At 38.4% G+C, this 18,337-nt stretch overlaps 1 protein-coding gene across 1 annotated transcript in view; it reads left to right on the top strand.

Annotated features, from left to right (window-relative positions):
• Positions 1 to 18,337, top strand: part of exoc6b (exocyst complex component 6B) — a 252,990-nt gene that overhangs the window by 123,047 nt on the left and 111,606 nt on the right. Inside the window, 1 exon segment of the mRNA XM_030162161.1 lies at positions 17,089 to 17,200. Coding sequence (XP_030018021.1) covers positions 17,089 to 17,200 — 112 coding nt within the window.

Genomic DNA, 18,337 nt, shown 5'->3' with positions numbered 1-18,337 from the left:
GAACATTTCCCCTCTGCATGATTACACTTTTTCAGTCCAATAGTGTTTTGATTTTCACGGTTGTTTGTTAATACGATGTTCAGCATTTATCATCTGTATCAGATTGGCAGAAGAAGAGATATGACAGCGAATGACAGACAGAGACGTTTAACCGAAAGCAGGTTTGAAGGCATTTAAACGCATGTGTTCTACATCAGACTCAATTATTTTGGCTACCGTGGCTCACAAAGCAAAGACATCACTTCAGGTCTGACATGGGCAGGAGTTTGACTGAGCAGAGGTTTTACTTTGGACGCTGTTTGAAGTGATGTTGGCATGAGAATCAGTGGCAGAGACATAAACCTGCTACTCTGAGGCTCAGAAACAAGCCTCATAGCAGAACATTCGCTGGTTTTAATCCTGGACCAGTTGGGGAAAAAATACTGAAGACTAAAAACCGTAGAAGACTCCTCTGATTGTGCCGGACCAGACCCAGACCCCGAATCTGTGTCCAGCTGATGTTTGACTGCAAATATGAAGCATGGTGTTGGTGATGAAGAGCACGCATGCACACTCAGACTGTTTTAAGTCAAGGTTGGAAATAAAACAGGGGCGACTGTCAGGAGAAGAGAAAAAAGCCTTTGGACTCAATCTGTGGACTTTACGATTCATGTGAAGACGTCCAAGCAATTCAGAATCAGACTGCAAATATCTTGGTTTTGAGCGGCCTTTGTCATTCGCCAAAACTTTTAAGATCACGCCTGCACGCTTCTCAGGCACTTTTTGGCCGGCCTGGTTTCCACTTGACTGAGTTACCAGGTTACTCATTGTCTTTCAGGGTTAGGGTTAGCCCGATTTGATCTGAAGTACATAATAACCTATAAATAATGACAACTCCAAATTTTTGTCTTTGTTTCAGTGTAAAGAAAAAAAACCCATTAAATTATGAAAATACTTTTATAAACTATCCAAACAAAAAGGATGTGAATAACCTGAAAAAACTGAAATTTCTTAAGAAAAATCAGTGCAATTTTAACAACATTCTGCCTCCACTTCTCATTAGTCCATGTGCATTATGGATCAGATCTACAAAGACACTAAACACTGAGGAACAGGCAGAAAAGAGTTCAAATTGGGCTGAATTTTCTTTACACATTTCAGGTTGTTCATATTTGTTCAGGTTATTCACATTTTATTGTTTCTGGATAGTTTGTAAATGTAAATATTTTCATAATTCAATGTTATTTTTTCCACTAAAACAAAGACAAAAATTTGAAGTTGTTAATTCCAGACTTTTTTGCTTAATTCAAGATTTTTTGCTTAATTCAAGATTTTTTTTAATTCAAGATTTTTTGTTAAATGTAAGATTTTATTTTGCTTAATTCAAGATTTTTTTTTTCCCTTAATTTTTTTCCTTAATTCAAGTGCATGTTTGAGACCCCTGGTTTAGAGCTCAGTTTCTGTACATTCATCTCAGTGAATTAGGGTTGGAGTTGGACATGCAGCTAGCTCAGGGTTGGGTGTGCCATTTGGTTTTTATACAGTTTTTAGTGCAGTTTTTACCTCCACCAAGGAGGTTGTGTTTTCATCAGGGTTTGTTTGTTTGTTTGTCTGTTAGCAAGTTAACTCAAAAAGTTATAGACGGATTTTGATGACATTTTCAGGAAATGTTGATACTGCCATGATAAATTTTAGAGTGCTTTCTAGTTAAATGACGCTTCTTGTCTACAACGGTGTGTAAGAAATTATTGGTTCTGCAATATATTGCGATATTTCATTTCACAATACTGTATTGATATTTAAAAGTACTGTATCGATATCTAAAAGTACCATATCGGTATTTAAAAGTACTGTATCGATACAAAAAGTACTATATCGTATTAAAAAGTACCGTGTTGATTTTTAAAAGTACTGTATTGATATTAAAAAAATACTTTATGAATATTTAAAAAATACTGTATTGATATTAAAAAGTACGTATCGATAGTAAAAAGTACTGAATCGATATTTAAAGTACTGTATCACTATTAAAAAGTACTGTATCGATAATTAAAACTACTGTATTGATATTTTTAGGTATTCAAATGCAGATATGGTGAAGGTTCATTTTAGGTTTGTTTTTCTTTGTTGTTAATATTTTATTTATTTTTATTTAACTCTCTTATTCAATAATGTTAGTTCCTTTGTTGGGATTGAACTAAAATCCTGTTCTGATGTTAGTTGTGAACTAATAGAATATGAACATTTGAACAGGATCTGAAACTGGAATGTCTGGAAAACAGAATTTCAGTTTGAACACATGAACATTTTGTGATATAACATTAGATCCTGTTGGGATCAAATAAAAATGTGTTTAGTATTTGTGCAGATTTCTGGTGTAATTCAGTTCTTCAAGGAAATAATAATTTAAAAAAAGAAACATAAAAATTGCCTTTTTAACAGCATCATGATATATTGTGATATATCGTATCATGATCCTATTGTGATTTGTATCATCTCACCAGATTCTTGCCAATACACAGCCCTAATGATGATGATGTTGACGATGATGGTACATGACTAAAACTTTGGTGTGAAAACAAAGCTAAGTGACTTAGACCAAACATATGAAATGAAACCAACACTTGAACCTCATTATCGCTGGTGAAACCCAAAAACTAAAATTAGCAGTGAGAAAAAAAAAAAAACAAGTTCAGCTCTTTCAGACTTAGAACTACTTCAGTGGCAACTTGTGAATTAATTTTTTAACTGCATCATTCTATCTATCCTCTGCATTTTGCATTTTTCAGTACAAATTAGGTATTTTCCTATAATTAATTTACCAATCATATGGACATGCATAAAATCTCAGAGTAAATCCAAAGGTCATTATTATCAAAAGAAAGAAAAAATGAGCAAATTTCATGTTTAACTGAGTGTAGAAACAATGGTGTGCAACCAAACTACATGTGAATGTTCAAAACAGACTCATCTGATGCTGTTGAAAGCTGCTAAACTGCATTTTAACCTGATTTGTTTCAATATATTGATAGGATTATGGTTCTGAAGTCCACAAACATTGGACAGTAGATGCTTTTGGTCACTGGTGGTTGTTTTAGTTCTTTGGAGGTAACAGTGAAAATTAGATTAAAAAAAAAAAAAAAAATGCCTTTTTAACAGTATTGTGTTTAGGGATGTAACGATTACCGGTTTAACAATAAACCGCGGTAAAATTCCAGACAGTATTACTGTTTAAATTCTAATTATCATAATAACTGTGTTTGATTACCGCACTTTCAACTCAAACTTGACCTGGAAAATGGTCAGACAATGGCTATAAGGTTGAATCTTTAATGCACATTTGTATCTTTGATGTTTACATGTTAATAAGGCTGCACGATTCTGGCAAAAATGTGAATCACAATTCTTTTGCTTAGAAGCGAGATCATGATTCTCTGACACGATTTTTTTTTTCACAAAATGTTTATTGCACAGCTGTCAAGGAAAATGGGTTCTTTTACCTCTGATTCGCATCTTTCATATCACTCTGCAGTAGTCTGGTCACCTGTGCAGTGTTTGCTGTGGAACTGATCTGTTGGTGTGGCTGTCTGTAATTGGGGGGGGGGGGGGGGGGGGTGCAAGCACGCACGATTCGGCGGGGGAAGCACACGCGTGCATTTCGGTCGGTGTGTGTGTGGGGCGGTGCGGTCCATGCCCCCCACAGAAGTCAAACTGAAACTTTCTGTTCATTTACCCCCCCCCCCCCGTCTGGCCTATTATAATGATACATATGTATAATTACATGATGGTGATGATTTTTTTGGTATGAAATGTTTGGTGTAGCGGCATGGATAAACTTACCAGCGGAAACGCTGCACTTATGTCCCGGTTGCTAAGCGACGTCAGCTGATCGTGAAAGTTTGCAGCGCAAAAAAACTTTCCAGCTGGCACAATGGAATATTTTCAATATATTAATTTTTAGAGAGGGCGAGACTTTTGATTCTTGGTTAAGTTATCTGCACCGGCAAAGAAAAGGAGAATAACAACAGCTGCGCAGAAATTAGAGAAGTGAAAATGAAAACACACTTGGATCTGGACGACAGAAAAGACCAACATGAGATTAACACCGCCAAATGTGAACCTTAATTGGGCAGGGGTTCAGGTGGGTGAGTCACCACTACCACTGGGGTTTCATCCATTTCACTCTTTACCGCAGACGTTCCTCCTGTCATTCACTCTTCCTTCACTCAACTACAGCTGACAGCAGCAGGCTCATGTGTTGTAAAGACGCTTTACCATTGGTTGAGGGAAGAGGCGGCGGCGGTTCTGCGTTTGTGGGCATTTGTTTGTAATGCAGGGCATAAAATAAAATGCTTGAAAATCGTCTGTGTTTACAAATGAGATCACATACATGTGTGAATCGAGATCGCAATCTTTTAACAATTAATTGTGCAGCCCTACATGTTAATATTTGAATGTTTCTGCTACAGAAGGTACATTGTGCCTAGTATTTAATTTGTTTTTTTGTTTGTTTGTTTGTTTGTTTGTTTTTCAAAATACAACTTGGTTAAATTATTTCAGTGTGTGTATTAGTACTGTTTGAACAATTTGAGCACATTTCAACAATACCGTGATAATAATGATAACCGTGATAATTTTGGTCACAATAACTGTGATATGAAATTTTCAGATCCTTACATCCCTAATTGTGATGTATCGTATCGTGATCCTAGTATTGGGATTTGTATGGCCCTAATTGTCACCATAGTGATGAGATGGAGATTCAGCACCGACCCTGAACCGCCGTGGTGGGAAACGAGTGCATGAAGCCGTAGTCAAAGTTCTGTTAAAGTAAATATAAATTAGGTAGAGCATTAAAAAAAACAGTTATTAAATCAGTCAGTCTAGTATTTCAGCGATTCATCCAGTAATCTGTAGTGGATCCAGTAATCATTCAGATATCCAAAATAATCACGTGTCCCTTCTAATTCCCTTCACTCATATGTGATGTGGATAGATGGTGGTAGAAGTTACTAAAACACTTTATGTTGGGTTTTCTTTCATTTGTCACCCGTCTGTAGTTCATTAGAAGCTTTCTCGATGCCTTACAGCTTTGACCATGGATGCTCATGGCAAGACAAAAAACAAACTTTTTCCTTTGAGGGATTTTAGGAATTTTTAGGCAGAATAAAAAAACTATCTTCATGAATGCCTGCTTCTTATAAAGTCTGACCGGTTTCAGTTCAGATCCAGCTCTCGATAACCAACCCTGTAATTTAGAGCTGCATGACTTCATCGAGGTCACTCTGGTAATTCCACATTGTTTTACTCATCATTTATTTCAATTAGGAAACGGTTGACGAGTTCAGCCGTTCTGACATTTGGTGTGAGAAGCGCTGTTTTAGAGTGACGAACGCCTCACAGAACTGTGTTAAGGAGCCATTTGAGGGTGAGAGACAAATATGAGTGGAACTTCACATGCCTGCCACTGTACACACACACACACACACACACACACACACACACACACACACACAGCAGTGACAGTACAATGACAGATGCAGTCACACTTAATGAGGCTCAGTGGGGGAAAAAAAGTCAACTATCCGTTTGGTGTCTTTCTGTCCATGCGAGGACCCTTGGTGAGATAATGCGTTCCCATCATAACCCCTTACCATCATAACTTATTGCCTCTCCCATACACTACAAACGTCTTCCAGCAGACATCACCAGAAACTGTGGTTTTACACTGTATTTAAATGCTATGGACGTTGTGACTTCTACTGTGGTTTGACAGCATGTCTACAGCAGGGGGGTGGAGCAAGGTTATTATCGTTAACGAAAACTAACAAAATGATGAAAACTAGAATTGAAAAAACATTTTTGTTAATTGAAATAAATAAAAACTATAATTCAAAGAAAAAAAAACTATTACTAACTGAAACTGTATTGTGTGCTTATAAAACTAACTAAAACATAAAAAAAATATGGATAAAATTCCCTTCGTTTTCGTCTTTGTCAATGTCGGATTGATACAAAATCGATTTATTTCGCTCCAGCAGTTTTAGCTAGCGGCACCATACGGTACTTTACAGTCCATCACTTCCCGCCACTTGTCGTTTAGTCATCTTCTCGTCCCCACACTAGCTGGCAACATGTTTATGTTTATGTTTATGCATTTGGCAGACGCTTTTTTCCAAAGCGACTTACAGGGGAAAACCAATTAAATCACTCAATCAATCAAATTTTATTTATATAATGCCAGATCACAAAAAAAGTTATCTCATGACACTTTATATATAGAGTTGGTCAAAAACCAGACTCTAAGCCAATTTACAGAAACCCAACAGAATCATACATAGAGACTAAAGTTGAGAGAAAGCAGAGTCCTGTCTGGCATTTATTTGAATATAACGGTGAAGAAGAGAAAAGATACGACAAAACTAAAAATAATAAAATTAAACTAAAATGAAGCATTTTGAAAAAAAAAAAAGAAAACTAATAAAAACTAGCAAACCTGCTCTAAAAACTAATTAAAACTAACTGAATTAGAGAAAAAAAAAAGTCAAAACTAAATAAAACTGAACTATAATGAAAAATCCAAAACTATTATAACCTTGGTGTGGAGTAGCCAACCAGTGGGGGGAAGGAGCGGGCTGAAGGGGTCCGAGGTCCAGGGTCTGCAACAGCTGAGATCTGATGGCATCAACATGTTTTTTTCATGGTCAGATCACAGCTGGACTATAAGCCACTACTTTTTTCTCATTTTGAACCCTGCGGCTTATACAACGATGCGGCTCCGGTATAGATTTTTAGGGGCTAACGTCCTCCAGGGGGCGCTCTAGCAGGAAGCACAAAAGTGAGACAGACAGGTGCAAGAGGTGATGAAGAGGAGAAGTTTGAAGCTGAACTTTGAACAATCATTTTGCACAAACCCTCATCATGGAAAACACGCGAAGAAATGCATATGATGAAGTTCAAACCAGTGGATGTGTCTGTAAAGAAGGAAATAGAGCTGCAGCACAGAAGAGACAATGAGAGACAACGGAAGAGAGATGGAGAAGGAGTGTGACGGAGCCTTTGAGGCTGTTCAACTCCGACACTGAAGAAGACGACTGCAGTGGTTTAATGAGCAGAAGGAAGATGAAGATACAGATCAATGACTTTTCTGGGTTTTGAACCAGCCTGTTCCTGCTGTTGTACTGCCGTGTTACAGCCACTGTTTGGAAAAAAGCAATGAAGGGATGGAAATAAATATTTAAATCATCTGTCTGTTTACCACCTGTCTGTGGAAATATCTCATGTCACAACGTGGACACCTGTGGCTTACAGTCAGGTGTGCCTTATATTCAGGTGTGCCTTATATTCAGGTGTGGCTTATAGCCCGGACAGTACGGTCATTGTCATCCGTCCATTGTCTGTCCGACATCCGTTCCATCGTCCGTAAAGAATTTTTCAAGAATCTTGTTCTCTGAAACCGTCACTCAGAATGACTTGATATTATTTGTGGAACATCTTTGGGGTAAGGTCTCCCAAGGTTGTTCAAAGAATTGGAAAATATTACTGTTGTTTTTTAATGAATGAAAAGTGTTATAACTTGAAAACAGTTGAAGATATTGAGACAATTACTATTGGTAATAGATAGGAAGTCACATATGGGCTTTTATTTGGTGCCATGACCTTTGACCGAGAGTGACCTTGAAAGATCAAACGAATGTCAATGAATGTCTTTAAATATGCCGTTGGACTACAGGTCCTATTTTCCTGGTCTGATCCCAGATCCATCTGTTGGTCCCTGGTATTAGAATGCGGTCTTTAATCAGTGCAGTAGTTTCTGTTCAAGGGTCAGGTCAGTCAGTGACAGTTACGTGTTTGGTGTTCAATAGGCTCTAACTTTGTACATATGGAATCAATATCAATGTGTGTTCCATATTTCAGTAGGTATTTGTCAGTACTGAAACATAGTAGGGATGATGATTCCATAAAATAAAATTTTTGACCAAAACTATTTTAAAATGTGCTCGATGACACGGTTTCGTCAATATGTCACTGATTTTGACAAGGTTTACAGCAAAGTGCTTAACATGCAGTTCCCACAGGAAGTCACTTAAATTTGCCTCTAATATGTTAAATAACATATTAAGCTACACTGATGTCAAAACTTTGGAAAATACATTGGAAACTTAGTGACACAGATTTGAAGTGACAGGGTTTCAATTCTTGGTCCTATTACGATGTAAAAACCAATGTGTTAGAAATCAAGTCAAATATTTTTAATTCATGCATTTATTCCACATCACAGTAAAAAGCTAACAAATGAGTGCATACAGAAGAGGATCAGAGAAACTTAGATTTTTCTCAGATGTGCGTGTTCCCTTGACCTGACCCTCAAACTGATGGATGGACAAGTGGGAACGATCACCTAATCTCCTTGGCAGAAGCAGTGAACAGAACCAATTTATTGGCTCATTCATCAGTCTTTGTTGGCTTTTATGGACATTCCATCTCTTTCTTTGGGCTTGTTTTGGAATTCCAAAACACCTGCATGAATATTTTGCATTAACAATATTCACATCTACAACAATGCAAGTTTGCCACAGTTGTGACTAGGGATGGGAATCAAGAACCTGTTCTTTTTGAGAACTGGATCCCAGTAGCTCGATTCCTTGGAATTGTTTGCCTGCCTGCTTAACGATTCTACTTATTGATTCCGCCTTCATTGCGCATGTGCGATGACGTCACACGTACACTGCATTGTTTTGGTCAGAACGTAGTCAACATGGTGTTGAGGCAGAAACGGTCTAAAACAGGGCTGTCAAACTCATTTTAGTTCAGGGGCCACATTAAGCCGAATTTGATCTGCAGTGGGCCGGACCAGTGAAATAATAGCATAATAAATTATTTAAAAAATGTCAACTCCAAACTTTCCTTTATGTTTTAGAGCAAAAAAAAGTAAAATTATGCATGAAAAGGTTTACATTTACCAACTATCCTTTAAAACGATGTGAATAACATGAACAAACTGACATTTCTTAAGAAACCTAAGTGCAATTTTAAGAATATTATGTCCTAGTTTATCATTTACACATGTAAATTATAATGTACAGATCATAGTGGATCTACAGATACACAAAACATTTAATAACAGGCAGAAATTTGTTAAAATTACACTTCAGACATTTCAAAATATTGATATTTGTTGAGGTTATTCATGTTTTTGTGAAATGTTAGTTTGTTTTAGTGTAAGTACAGTAAAATGGCATGAAAATGTTTACATTTACAAATGGAAAAATTTGGAGTTTTCATTATTTATAGGTTATTATGATATACTCAGTGCCAATGAAAACGCAACACTTGAAGATTCTTATGTTTTTTTAAATCAATGAGGATTTTTATTCCATAAGCTCTTTGGAATTAATCATAGGCCATTTCTATACAGTAAAAATAAAAAATCACATCCAAATTTGTTGACAAAAAATAAGGATAAAGAAAGAAACTCAAGGACCCCCAAAACCAAAAGTCACAAAGCGGTCCCGGAGGTGCTGCAGCTCAGTGTAGTGGTCCTGCTGTGGCGTGGTCACACATGCTCGTCCAGGGCGAGGTCTGTCTGCAGCTGAACCAGTTTCTTCATGCCTCTGTTGCATCCTGACTATGGTGGACACATTGCATCCAAAACGGCGCGCCACCTGCCGAGCAGAGATTCCGGCCTCCAGGAGCCCCATAGCATGGCATCTGTGGTCACGTGTCAGTCTAGGCATCGCTGAGTTATTGCAAATGATTTTGGTGCTTTTCAGCTTGGCTTTATATACCGAACATGACCACTCCTGAACTGACCACAATTCCTTAAGTTGAGCAGTTCATTGCTGAGCAATGAGAAAAACAAGTCTTATGAATGCAGACAAGTTCATTCAAGCGTGACAATAGCTCAACCCGTCTCAGGTTGTTAAGAAACTGTCTGGGATTATCTTATACAGGTGAAACTGAAACATATTGATGCAGCTCAGGAACAATAAAACGCATTCAAGTATTGCGTTTTCACTGGCACTGAGTATAGTATTTTACTGATCTGACCCACTTTAGATCATATTTTTCTATATGTGGAACCTGAACTAAAATGATTGTCTTCAGTGTAATTTTTTCATTTCACAAATTCATCCCAGGGGCCAGACTGGACCCTTTAGCGGCCCAAATTTGGCCTCCGGGCCACATGTTTGACACCTGTGCATTAACCTGTGAGTGCATGTGTTTGGATGGAGGGAGGAGCCAGATTACCCGAAAAGAACCCACGCAGACACACAGAAAGGTCCAACCCCCATGGACTGGTGCTGGAATCAAACCCAGGACCCTCTGTCTCCACTACACCACCGCGTCAGATACAATACGCACAACGCATTTTATATACAACTGAACTCATTCGACAGTTTACACATATTTATTTTTTGTACAGCTACAGACTAATATGCACACACATCTGTCTTATGCACTTGAATATTGTGACGGCTTCCTAACCCCATATCTTTTACATGATTCAGAGTGTGTTTCGTGGTGCGTGCATACCTGTGGCTTCTCCTCTACTTCAGACTTTTGCTGTTTTCATCGCTGACTCTATTGTTTTTTCCCTCCTTCTTTTGTGTAATTGTTGTTGTTGTTGTTGTTGTGTGTGTATTTTTAGTCCATCCCTCTGATGCCTCCTTCCCGCCCTCATTCTCCAGCAGAACGTGCTTACTCTAATGGCATTTGGCTCTTTTCTGACAGCGTCGACCGCTATGCATTTATTGTGACTGATGGCAGCATAAATATCATGAAATTCAATCCAAATTCTGCGGTGTGTCTATATTTGTAGATGTGTGTGCTCATGCAGAGTTCACTCCGTTGACTTTTTGCCATGCTTTTCTCCACACTCACACATGCACCGTTTTTGTCCACTCTGCACTTCTGCTGCTCCAGGAATTTTCCCCCCTGCTCTGAATTGTCGGAACGTTTTTAGGATTCTTCTGCTTTTTTGGAAATAAAGTCAGTTTGGAATTCCAGCTCTCACTCTCCCTTAGGCGACGCAGTATTTGTGTGTGTGTGTGTGTGTCTGTGTGTCTGTGCGTGTGTGTGTCTGTGTGTCTGTGCGTGTGTGTGTTTAGGTTGATTTCCAGGCGCAGACAATTTACTGATTTGGCTGGAATGTGTTTGTTACCCACAGGGCTCTGGATTTGGACATGCAAAAACACACACACAAATTCATCATACCTCAGCGGGAGAAAGTGATCCCTGTTGTTGCTGCTGATTCTGTTTTTCTGTATGATGTATGTTTGACCTCTGACCTCATAAACTCAAGAGTGCATGTGTGCGTCAGTTGCATTTTGCATGTATTGTGTCTATTTATTCTAGAGCTGAAACAATTAATCGACTCAAAGTGATCCAAAAAAAATCATTCAACCACAATTCTCCTGAGTCAAAGCTTTGTTTCCTTCATTTCTCTGCTGTTAAACATTGGTTCCACTGTTGTGTTTCACACGGACGCTTATTGTGACACATAAAGAAGCCTAAATTCAGGAAAACTGTAATAGAATATTTCCCTTCAATCAATTTGAGTCAATTCATCGAATTGTGAATTTTTGCTTTCGCTTCAAGCACCTAATCGATTAATTGTTTCAGCTCTAATTTATTCACATCAGAATCCATTTATTAATCTGAATAGGTTTTCATTTTCAGCCTCACAGTGCCATACAATAAGATTATCCCCCTTACTGTGATGCAGTGCATTTCAAACATGGTTTAAATCAACAAAATGCAGTTCAGCGGCCTGTAGGTGTGGGGTTTTAAAACTGAAAATCACCACCCACCAAAAATAGCAGGGCTTTGAGGAGAGGTCTGTGTTGACCATCCTAAAAGACAACTTTATACCCAAAAGTTGCCGTGTCAGGTGTTTACTGTATATCAGACACATGACAATGATAGCAGTTTACACACAGGTTACAGCGGGACATTTTAATAATGATGACTTGGGTTGTGTATTGGCAAGAATCTGGTGATACGATACAAATCACAATACTAGGATCATAATACGATATATCATGATATATCATGATACTGTTAAAAAGGCATATTTTTATTGGTTTTGTTTCTTTTTTTAAAAGATTATTTCCTGGAAGAATTGAATTACACCTGAAATCTGCACAAATACTGAACACATTTTTATTTGATCACAACAGGATCTAATGCTATATCACAAAATGTTCCTGTGTTAAAACTTAAATTCTGTTTCACAGACATTACATTTTAAGTGTGAACTAATGCTATGTAATGTGTGTGTGTAGCCATAATTTTTAAAATGTTCCTAATTTTATGAATGCTGGTATTTTACATCTTACCCAAGGACAACAGTTGAAAAATAGCTTTTTTGCTAATACTGGCACATTTACAGAAATGTTCATTAATGTGTACTCTCCCTGCTAAATACACAAATAAATAAGATTCTGTTCAAATGTTCATATTCTGTTAGTTCATAACTAATGTCACGACATCAAATATAAACAAAAAAGAAAAACAAAAATGAACCTCTGCCATATCTGCATTTGAATAAATACCTAAAAATATCGATACAGTACTTTTTAATATCGATACAGTATTTTGAAATGAAATATTGTGATATATTGCAGAACCAATATTTTCTAACACCCCTAATGATGACGTCTGAAGGCGAGAATATCATCTTCACTCTGATCCACAAACAGGGTGTTTGCGCAGGTTTTGAAAGTCTTAAAAAGTGCGGAATTTTGAAATGAGCTTTTTCAGATCTTGAAAAATCTGGAATGTTGTGTGAAAGGCCCAATCCCAGTTCACCCCTTAGCCCCTCCCCCTTAGCCCTCCCCCTTGGCCCTTGCACTTGACACTACCACTTGAAACAGAGTTGTAAGAGGTAGTGGTTGAACCGTTCTCCTATGAAATGGTCCAACCCTTCCATACTTGTTCCGTCATCATCAGTCATCGATGTCACTATAAACAGATGCAACAACTTTGTTTCCAGTATTCTCCATGTCGTCAGCAGCTGGAACTGTCTCTGGCTTTGGACATTTTTTTGTGTCTATCAACTATAAACCGCAGAAATTTATAACACATCTAACATCTATCTATAACACGCTGAAACTGCATTAAACGGACGATCAAATGATTCAGTTGTTTGTGAGAAAAATCCGTCCATTTGTGTGTTTCTTTCGTCACACTGCTGCACTTTTTTGCTGTGTTCACCTTTAAATGATTCGAACATTCGTGACAATAACCAGACTTTGGCTCTTCCAAGTTGCATATTGCGACCCCTTGAGGACCCTGTGTCTCCTGTTCCTCCCCTTCGGTGGTCACTTAAAAACATAGCCTGCCCTCATTAGAGCCAGTATTTGGTTTGGATACCTGAACTCTAGTCCATGCTTTTTAATATCGTGGGTGATGGTTATGTACTGTACTTTAACACTGGATGCCAAATGTTGTAAAACAGAAAACACGAGAAGAAAAGGAGGTCCTTTAAGAGGTACCATAGACACAAGGCAGGACAACATGTTGAACTCTGGAGATAAAACTGACTGATTCTACGTAACGAAAACACACTGATTCTGATTTTCACTCGGTAATACTTTTTTTGTTCAGTGTCTTTATTACGTATCGAGTCACAGAAAAGCATAATACAGTCATTGTTTTTTTGTTTTTTAACCCAAACCCATGAACATTCCCACCCTGTTTGCACCAAAAAAAAAGATAATTGACAATAATAATAATAACAATAAAGAAGGAACACAGATATTAGTCACAGAGTCATATTAATCAGACTACTGTGGAATAAGTGATGGATCGACCTCTTCTTTGTGATTCAGAACAGGTTGCCAGGTACTGAAAAACTTATTGGCACATCCTCTTATAGAATATCTGATTTTTTTCCAATGTTAAATGGTGTAAAAGATCCAGAAACAAAGATTTAAATGTTGGAGGTTGTTTATCTTTCCATTTTAGTAGTATTAGTCTACGAGCTAGAAGAGTGGTGAAGGCAATTAGATTTTTGGTTAAAATGAAAATGATGTGATGTAATGCCAAATATTGCAGTTGTTGCTTCAGGTTCAAGGCACTTGGTAATACATTTAATGAAAAGATTTTTTTTTTTTTTTTTTTTTAATTTAGTTTATTTTGAATATGCAAAAAGACAAGGTAATCTTACTTAGTCCTTTAAAATAAAACCGGTAGTAAGAATTCATGGAAGAAAACACAAAGACAAGACTTATACATATATATGACTTCATTTGCATATTTGATAAGGAGTGGGAGGAAGTAGAATGTATTTAATCCCACCCCTTCACCACACAACAGTCTATCCTTTAGCGTCCTGTCAGCAGAATATATGAAAAGTCCAGTCCCTTAGATCTCATAATTAATTAACCTCACTGATCATCCTCACATACACTTATATACACACCCATATGGACATACCAGAGAAGTAAATAGATAAATAAGTACATACATACATAACGTCCTTGAAGGCAGCACAAATGATTACACAATAAAGTAAACAATAAGACAAAGTTAACGACAACAGCAATCAAACAAAACATAACAATCAACAAACACATACAAAAAAAAAAAAACAAGGAACAAACAAACATAAATCCCCCTGAATATTATTCGCTGGACAGTGAGACTTTGGTCGAAATTAGTGACTTACATCAGTGGAAATGAGTAGGGATGGTAATCGATAAGAATTTAACGATTCCGATTCCATTATTGATTTTGCTTATCGATCCAATTCCTTATCGATTCTCTTATCGATTGTCATTGGGTGAAGGAATAAAAGAGTACAAACGGGTGTGTTTGCATTAACTGTCTTTTATATTTCCATCTGCACAGAAAATAGAACATATACAGTATGTACGAATAATAAGAACAGATAACACCAGGCCCGCTTTGGGGTGTGTGTGTGTGTGGGGGGTGGGTGAAAGAGAAACTATAGAGTCTTTACTAATTCCTCTATTACTGCATTTCCACTATGTGGAACCGGTTCTACTCGGCCCGTCTCCCGTTGTTGTGCACCTCATTTCCTTTCCCCTACCTTCAGAAACTTGTGTTTGAGGGGGTACGACGTTTGTTGCCTGCACCGGAACCGGAACTGGGCCTGGATGATGGTCTGGTGTTCACTGTGCCGCTAGATTCACAAGCACTGCTGAGTAGAGAATCAAATGAATCACATGTGGACAAATGTTTGAGCAGATTGGAGGGATTCCACCCTGTAGAAGAAATGGAAGCTGTGACAGAGTTCAACTGGACCTGGTGTGGTCTGTTTAGACCTGGTGTGGTCTGTTTAGACCTGGTGTGGTCTGTTTGGACCTGGTGTGGTCTGTTTGGACCTGGTGTGGTCTGTTTAGACCTGGTGTGGTCTGTTTGGACCTGGTGTGGTCTGTTTGGACCTGGTGTGGTCTGTTTAGACCTGGTGTGGTCTGTTTGGACCTGGTGTGGTCTGTTTAGACCTGGTGTGGTCTGTTTGGACCTGAGTGGTCTGTTTGGACCTGGTGTGGTCTGTTTAGACCTGGTGTGGTCTGTTTGGACCTGGTGTGGTCTGTTTAGACCTAGTGTGGTCTGTTTAGACCTGGTGTGGTCTGTTTGGACCTGGTGTGGTCTGTTTGGACCTGGTGTGGTCTGTTTAGACCTGGTGTGGTCTGTTTGGACCTGGTGTGGTCTGTTTAGACCTGGTGTGGTCTGTTTGGACCTAGTGTGGTCTGTTTAGACCTGGTGTGGTCTGTTTGGACCTGGTGTGGTCTGTTTGGACCTGGTGTGGTCTGTTTGGACCTAGTGTGGTCTGTTTGGACCTAGTGTGGTCTGTTTAGACCTGGTGTGGTCTGTTTGGACCTGGTGTGGTCTGTTTAGACCTGGTGTGGTCTGTTTGGACCTAGTGTGGTCTGTTTAGACCTGGTGTGGTCTGTTTGGACCTGGTGTGGTCTGTTTGGACCTGGTGTGGTCTGTTTAGACCTGGTGTGGTCTGTTTGGACCTGGTGTGGTCTGTTTGGACCGTTTCTGCCTCAACACCGTGTTGGCTACATTCTGACCAAAACAATGCAGTGTACGTATGACGTCATCGCGCATGCGCATTGAAGGCAGAATCGATAAACCAAATCATTAAGCAGGCAGGCAAACGATTCCAAGGAATCGAGCTACTGGGATGTGGTTTTCAAAAAGAACCAGTTCTTGATTCCCATTCCTAGAAATGAGACTCAAGAAAACAGATTCAAGAGTCAGATTCGGGCAAGATCTGAATTTGTTGTTCATAAATTACTTCTTTTCTGAATAATAAAAGTGCATTGTCTCTTAATAATTCTATAGAAGTAAATGTGAATGCAAAGACTTTAGAAACTCTGCTTCCTGAGTTGATCCTACCTGTTTGCAATACAAATTTAATCAGGTTCTTTTTATCTTCAACTGTTCGGCCAGTGCACTGAGGCTGTGAAGTGCATTTTGCAGATTTGAAATCCTCTTGTTTATCACATGTGTGAACAAACCTGACAGGCAGTGTTAGTTTTGGTAGAACTGAACCAACCTGCACCCATGTCTGTCTTGGCAGAATGGGACAGTGGCTGATCTCAGTTCAGTCTGACACTTCCATTAACCCAGGGCTGTCAAACTCATTTTAGTTCAGTTCCACATTCAGCTAAATTTGATCTGCAGTGGGCCGAACCAGTAAAATAATAACATAATAATATAGAAATGATGTCAACTCCCAACTTTTCTCTATGTTTTAGAGTGAAAAAAGTAAATTTACATTACGAAAAGGTTTACATCTACAAACTATCTTTCCAAAAGATGTAAATAACATGAATGAGTATGTCATGTGACGCTTCAGTGGAGGGGGTTTGACCTGTTGTGGAGGTGTTTCTACCTGTGTTATTCTGACAGCTCATAACCGCCTCATGTGCTCATTCAGGCTGGAGGACTTCTCAGATTTTTCCAAATGGAGCGGTTCACAGACTGAGAAATTTATTTAAAGTGTTTGTATTGGCCATGAAACACAACAGCTCTCTGCAAGAAATGGAAGAAATCACTTGTGCTCAGCCACTGCTGTTCATTTTGTTTATACATGTGTTTCTTTTTTTTTTTTCTTTTTTTTTTCAGCTCTACGGAGGTAGATGATATGATCCGCAAGTCCACAAATCTGTTGTTGTCCAGAACTCTGAGCCACTGTCTACAGTACGCCATTAAGAAGAAGAATGTCGGACTGGCAGAGGTACAGTGTGTGTGTGTGTGTGTGTGTGTGTGTGTGTGTGTGTCCGTCCAGTGTGTTTCAAACCTTGTCATAATGTCTCTCAGAGGGAACCAGCTAATGTTGTTTTCACAGCCTCAGCGTTCCTCTGCTGCTCATGGCACTCATTCTCCACCTTTCCAGCTCATTTACTGACATGTTTCCTTTTTGCAACCTGTTGTTGTTGTCGTCGTCGCCATAACTGAGCAGAACGGTGAACTGAGATAGCAAGTGTTGATTTCCATTTTCCACTTTCTGTGCCATCGCCCTTCAGTCTGGAGATGACAAACAGCCATCAGTTCACTGGGAGAGGACAGGATAAAAGAGGTTATGGAATTATTAGAACCAGCAGTGAATTTAGAAAGAAGTAATAGCCATCAGAAATAGTGTTTTTTATCATAATTATAAAGCTGGAGGTAAATAAAGTCTTCTGTCTCTCTTGTTTGACAAACTTGAAAAGGTCATATGTGCATTAATAATGAATCAGAATCATACAGAATAATAGTTTATTAATCCCAGGAGGATATTATTGGGTGTTTCAGTCGCTCCATTCAAGTAGAATAAAAGCAGCAGGAAGAAATTATCAATACAACAGAAAAAAAAAAAAGGATTTGTATATACAAGCACGCCAAATATACATATTTAAACACCATTAAGACACAAACTTAGAACAGCAATTTGAACAGTGTGTACTAGACCAGGGGTTCCCAAACTTTTAAACTCGTGACCCCCAAAATAACAATACTACAGACTGGCGACGCCCACTATCCCCGAAGTGACTGAAACACTAGAAAAAAACGTGTACAGGAGTCAAGCAATGACACTGTGGCATATTTGCCATATTTCATCGTGGGTACTTGACATTTTACTCATTGTGTTCAGTTTTATGTGCAGGGGTTCAAGGGGGTTTATGTTAATGTTTATTTAGGTTAATGTGTATGTTTTACCACATTTATTGGCGTTTTTATGTTTATTTTTATCTTTATTAATATGACACCATTAGTTAAACCTGTAGGCTGAACAATGCCGAACCTGATTGTCAGTGTTAAGCTGTTATTAATGCCGTATTAATGAAACTTTTGCTCTTTCAAAGTTAAAGTACTTCCTATGCACCTTGAAACT

The sequence above is a fragment of the Sphaeramia orbicularis genome, chromosome 18 (assembly GCF_902148855.1).
Source record: "Sphaeramia orbicularis chromosome 18, fSphaOr1.1, whole genome shotgun sequence".
Classification (NCBI taxonomy): domain Eukaryota; kingdom Metazoa; phylum Chordata; class Actinopteri; order Kurtiformes; family Apogonidae; genus Sphaeramia; species Sphaeramia orbicularis.
The sequence above is the reverse complement of the archived record's forward strand: the minus strand, read 5'-3'. Positions and strand labels throughout refer to the sequence as shown.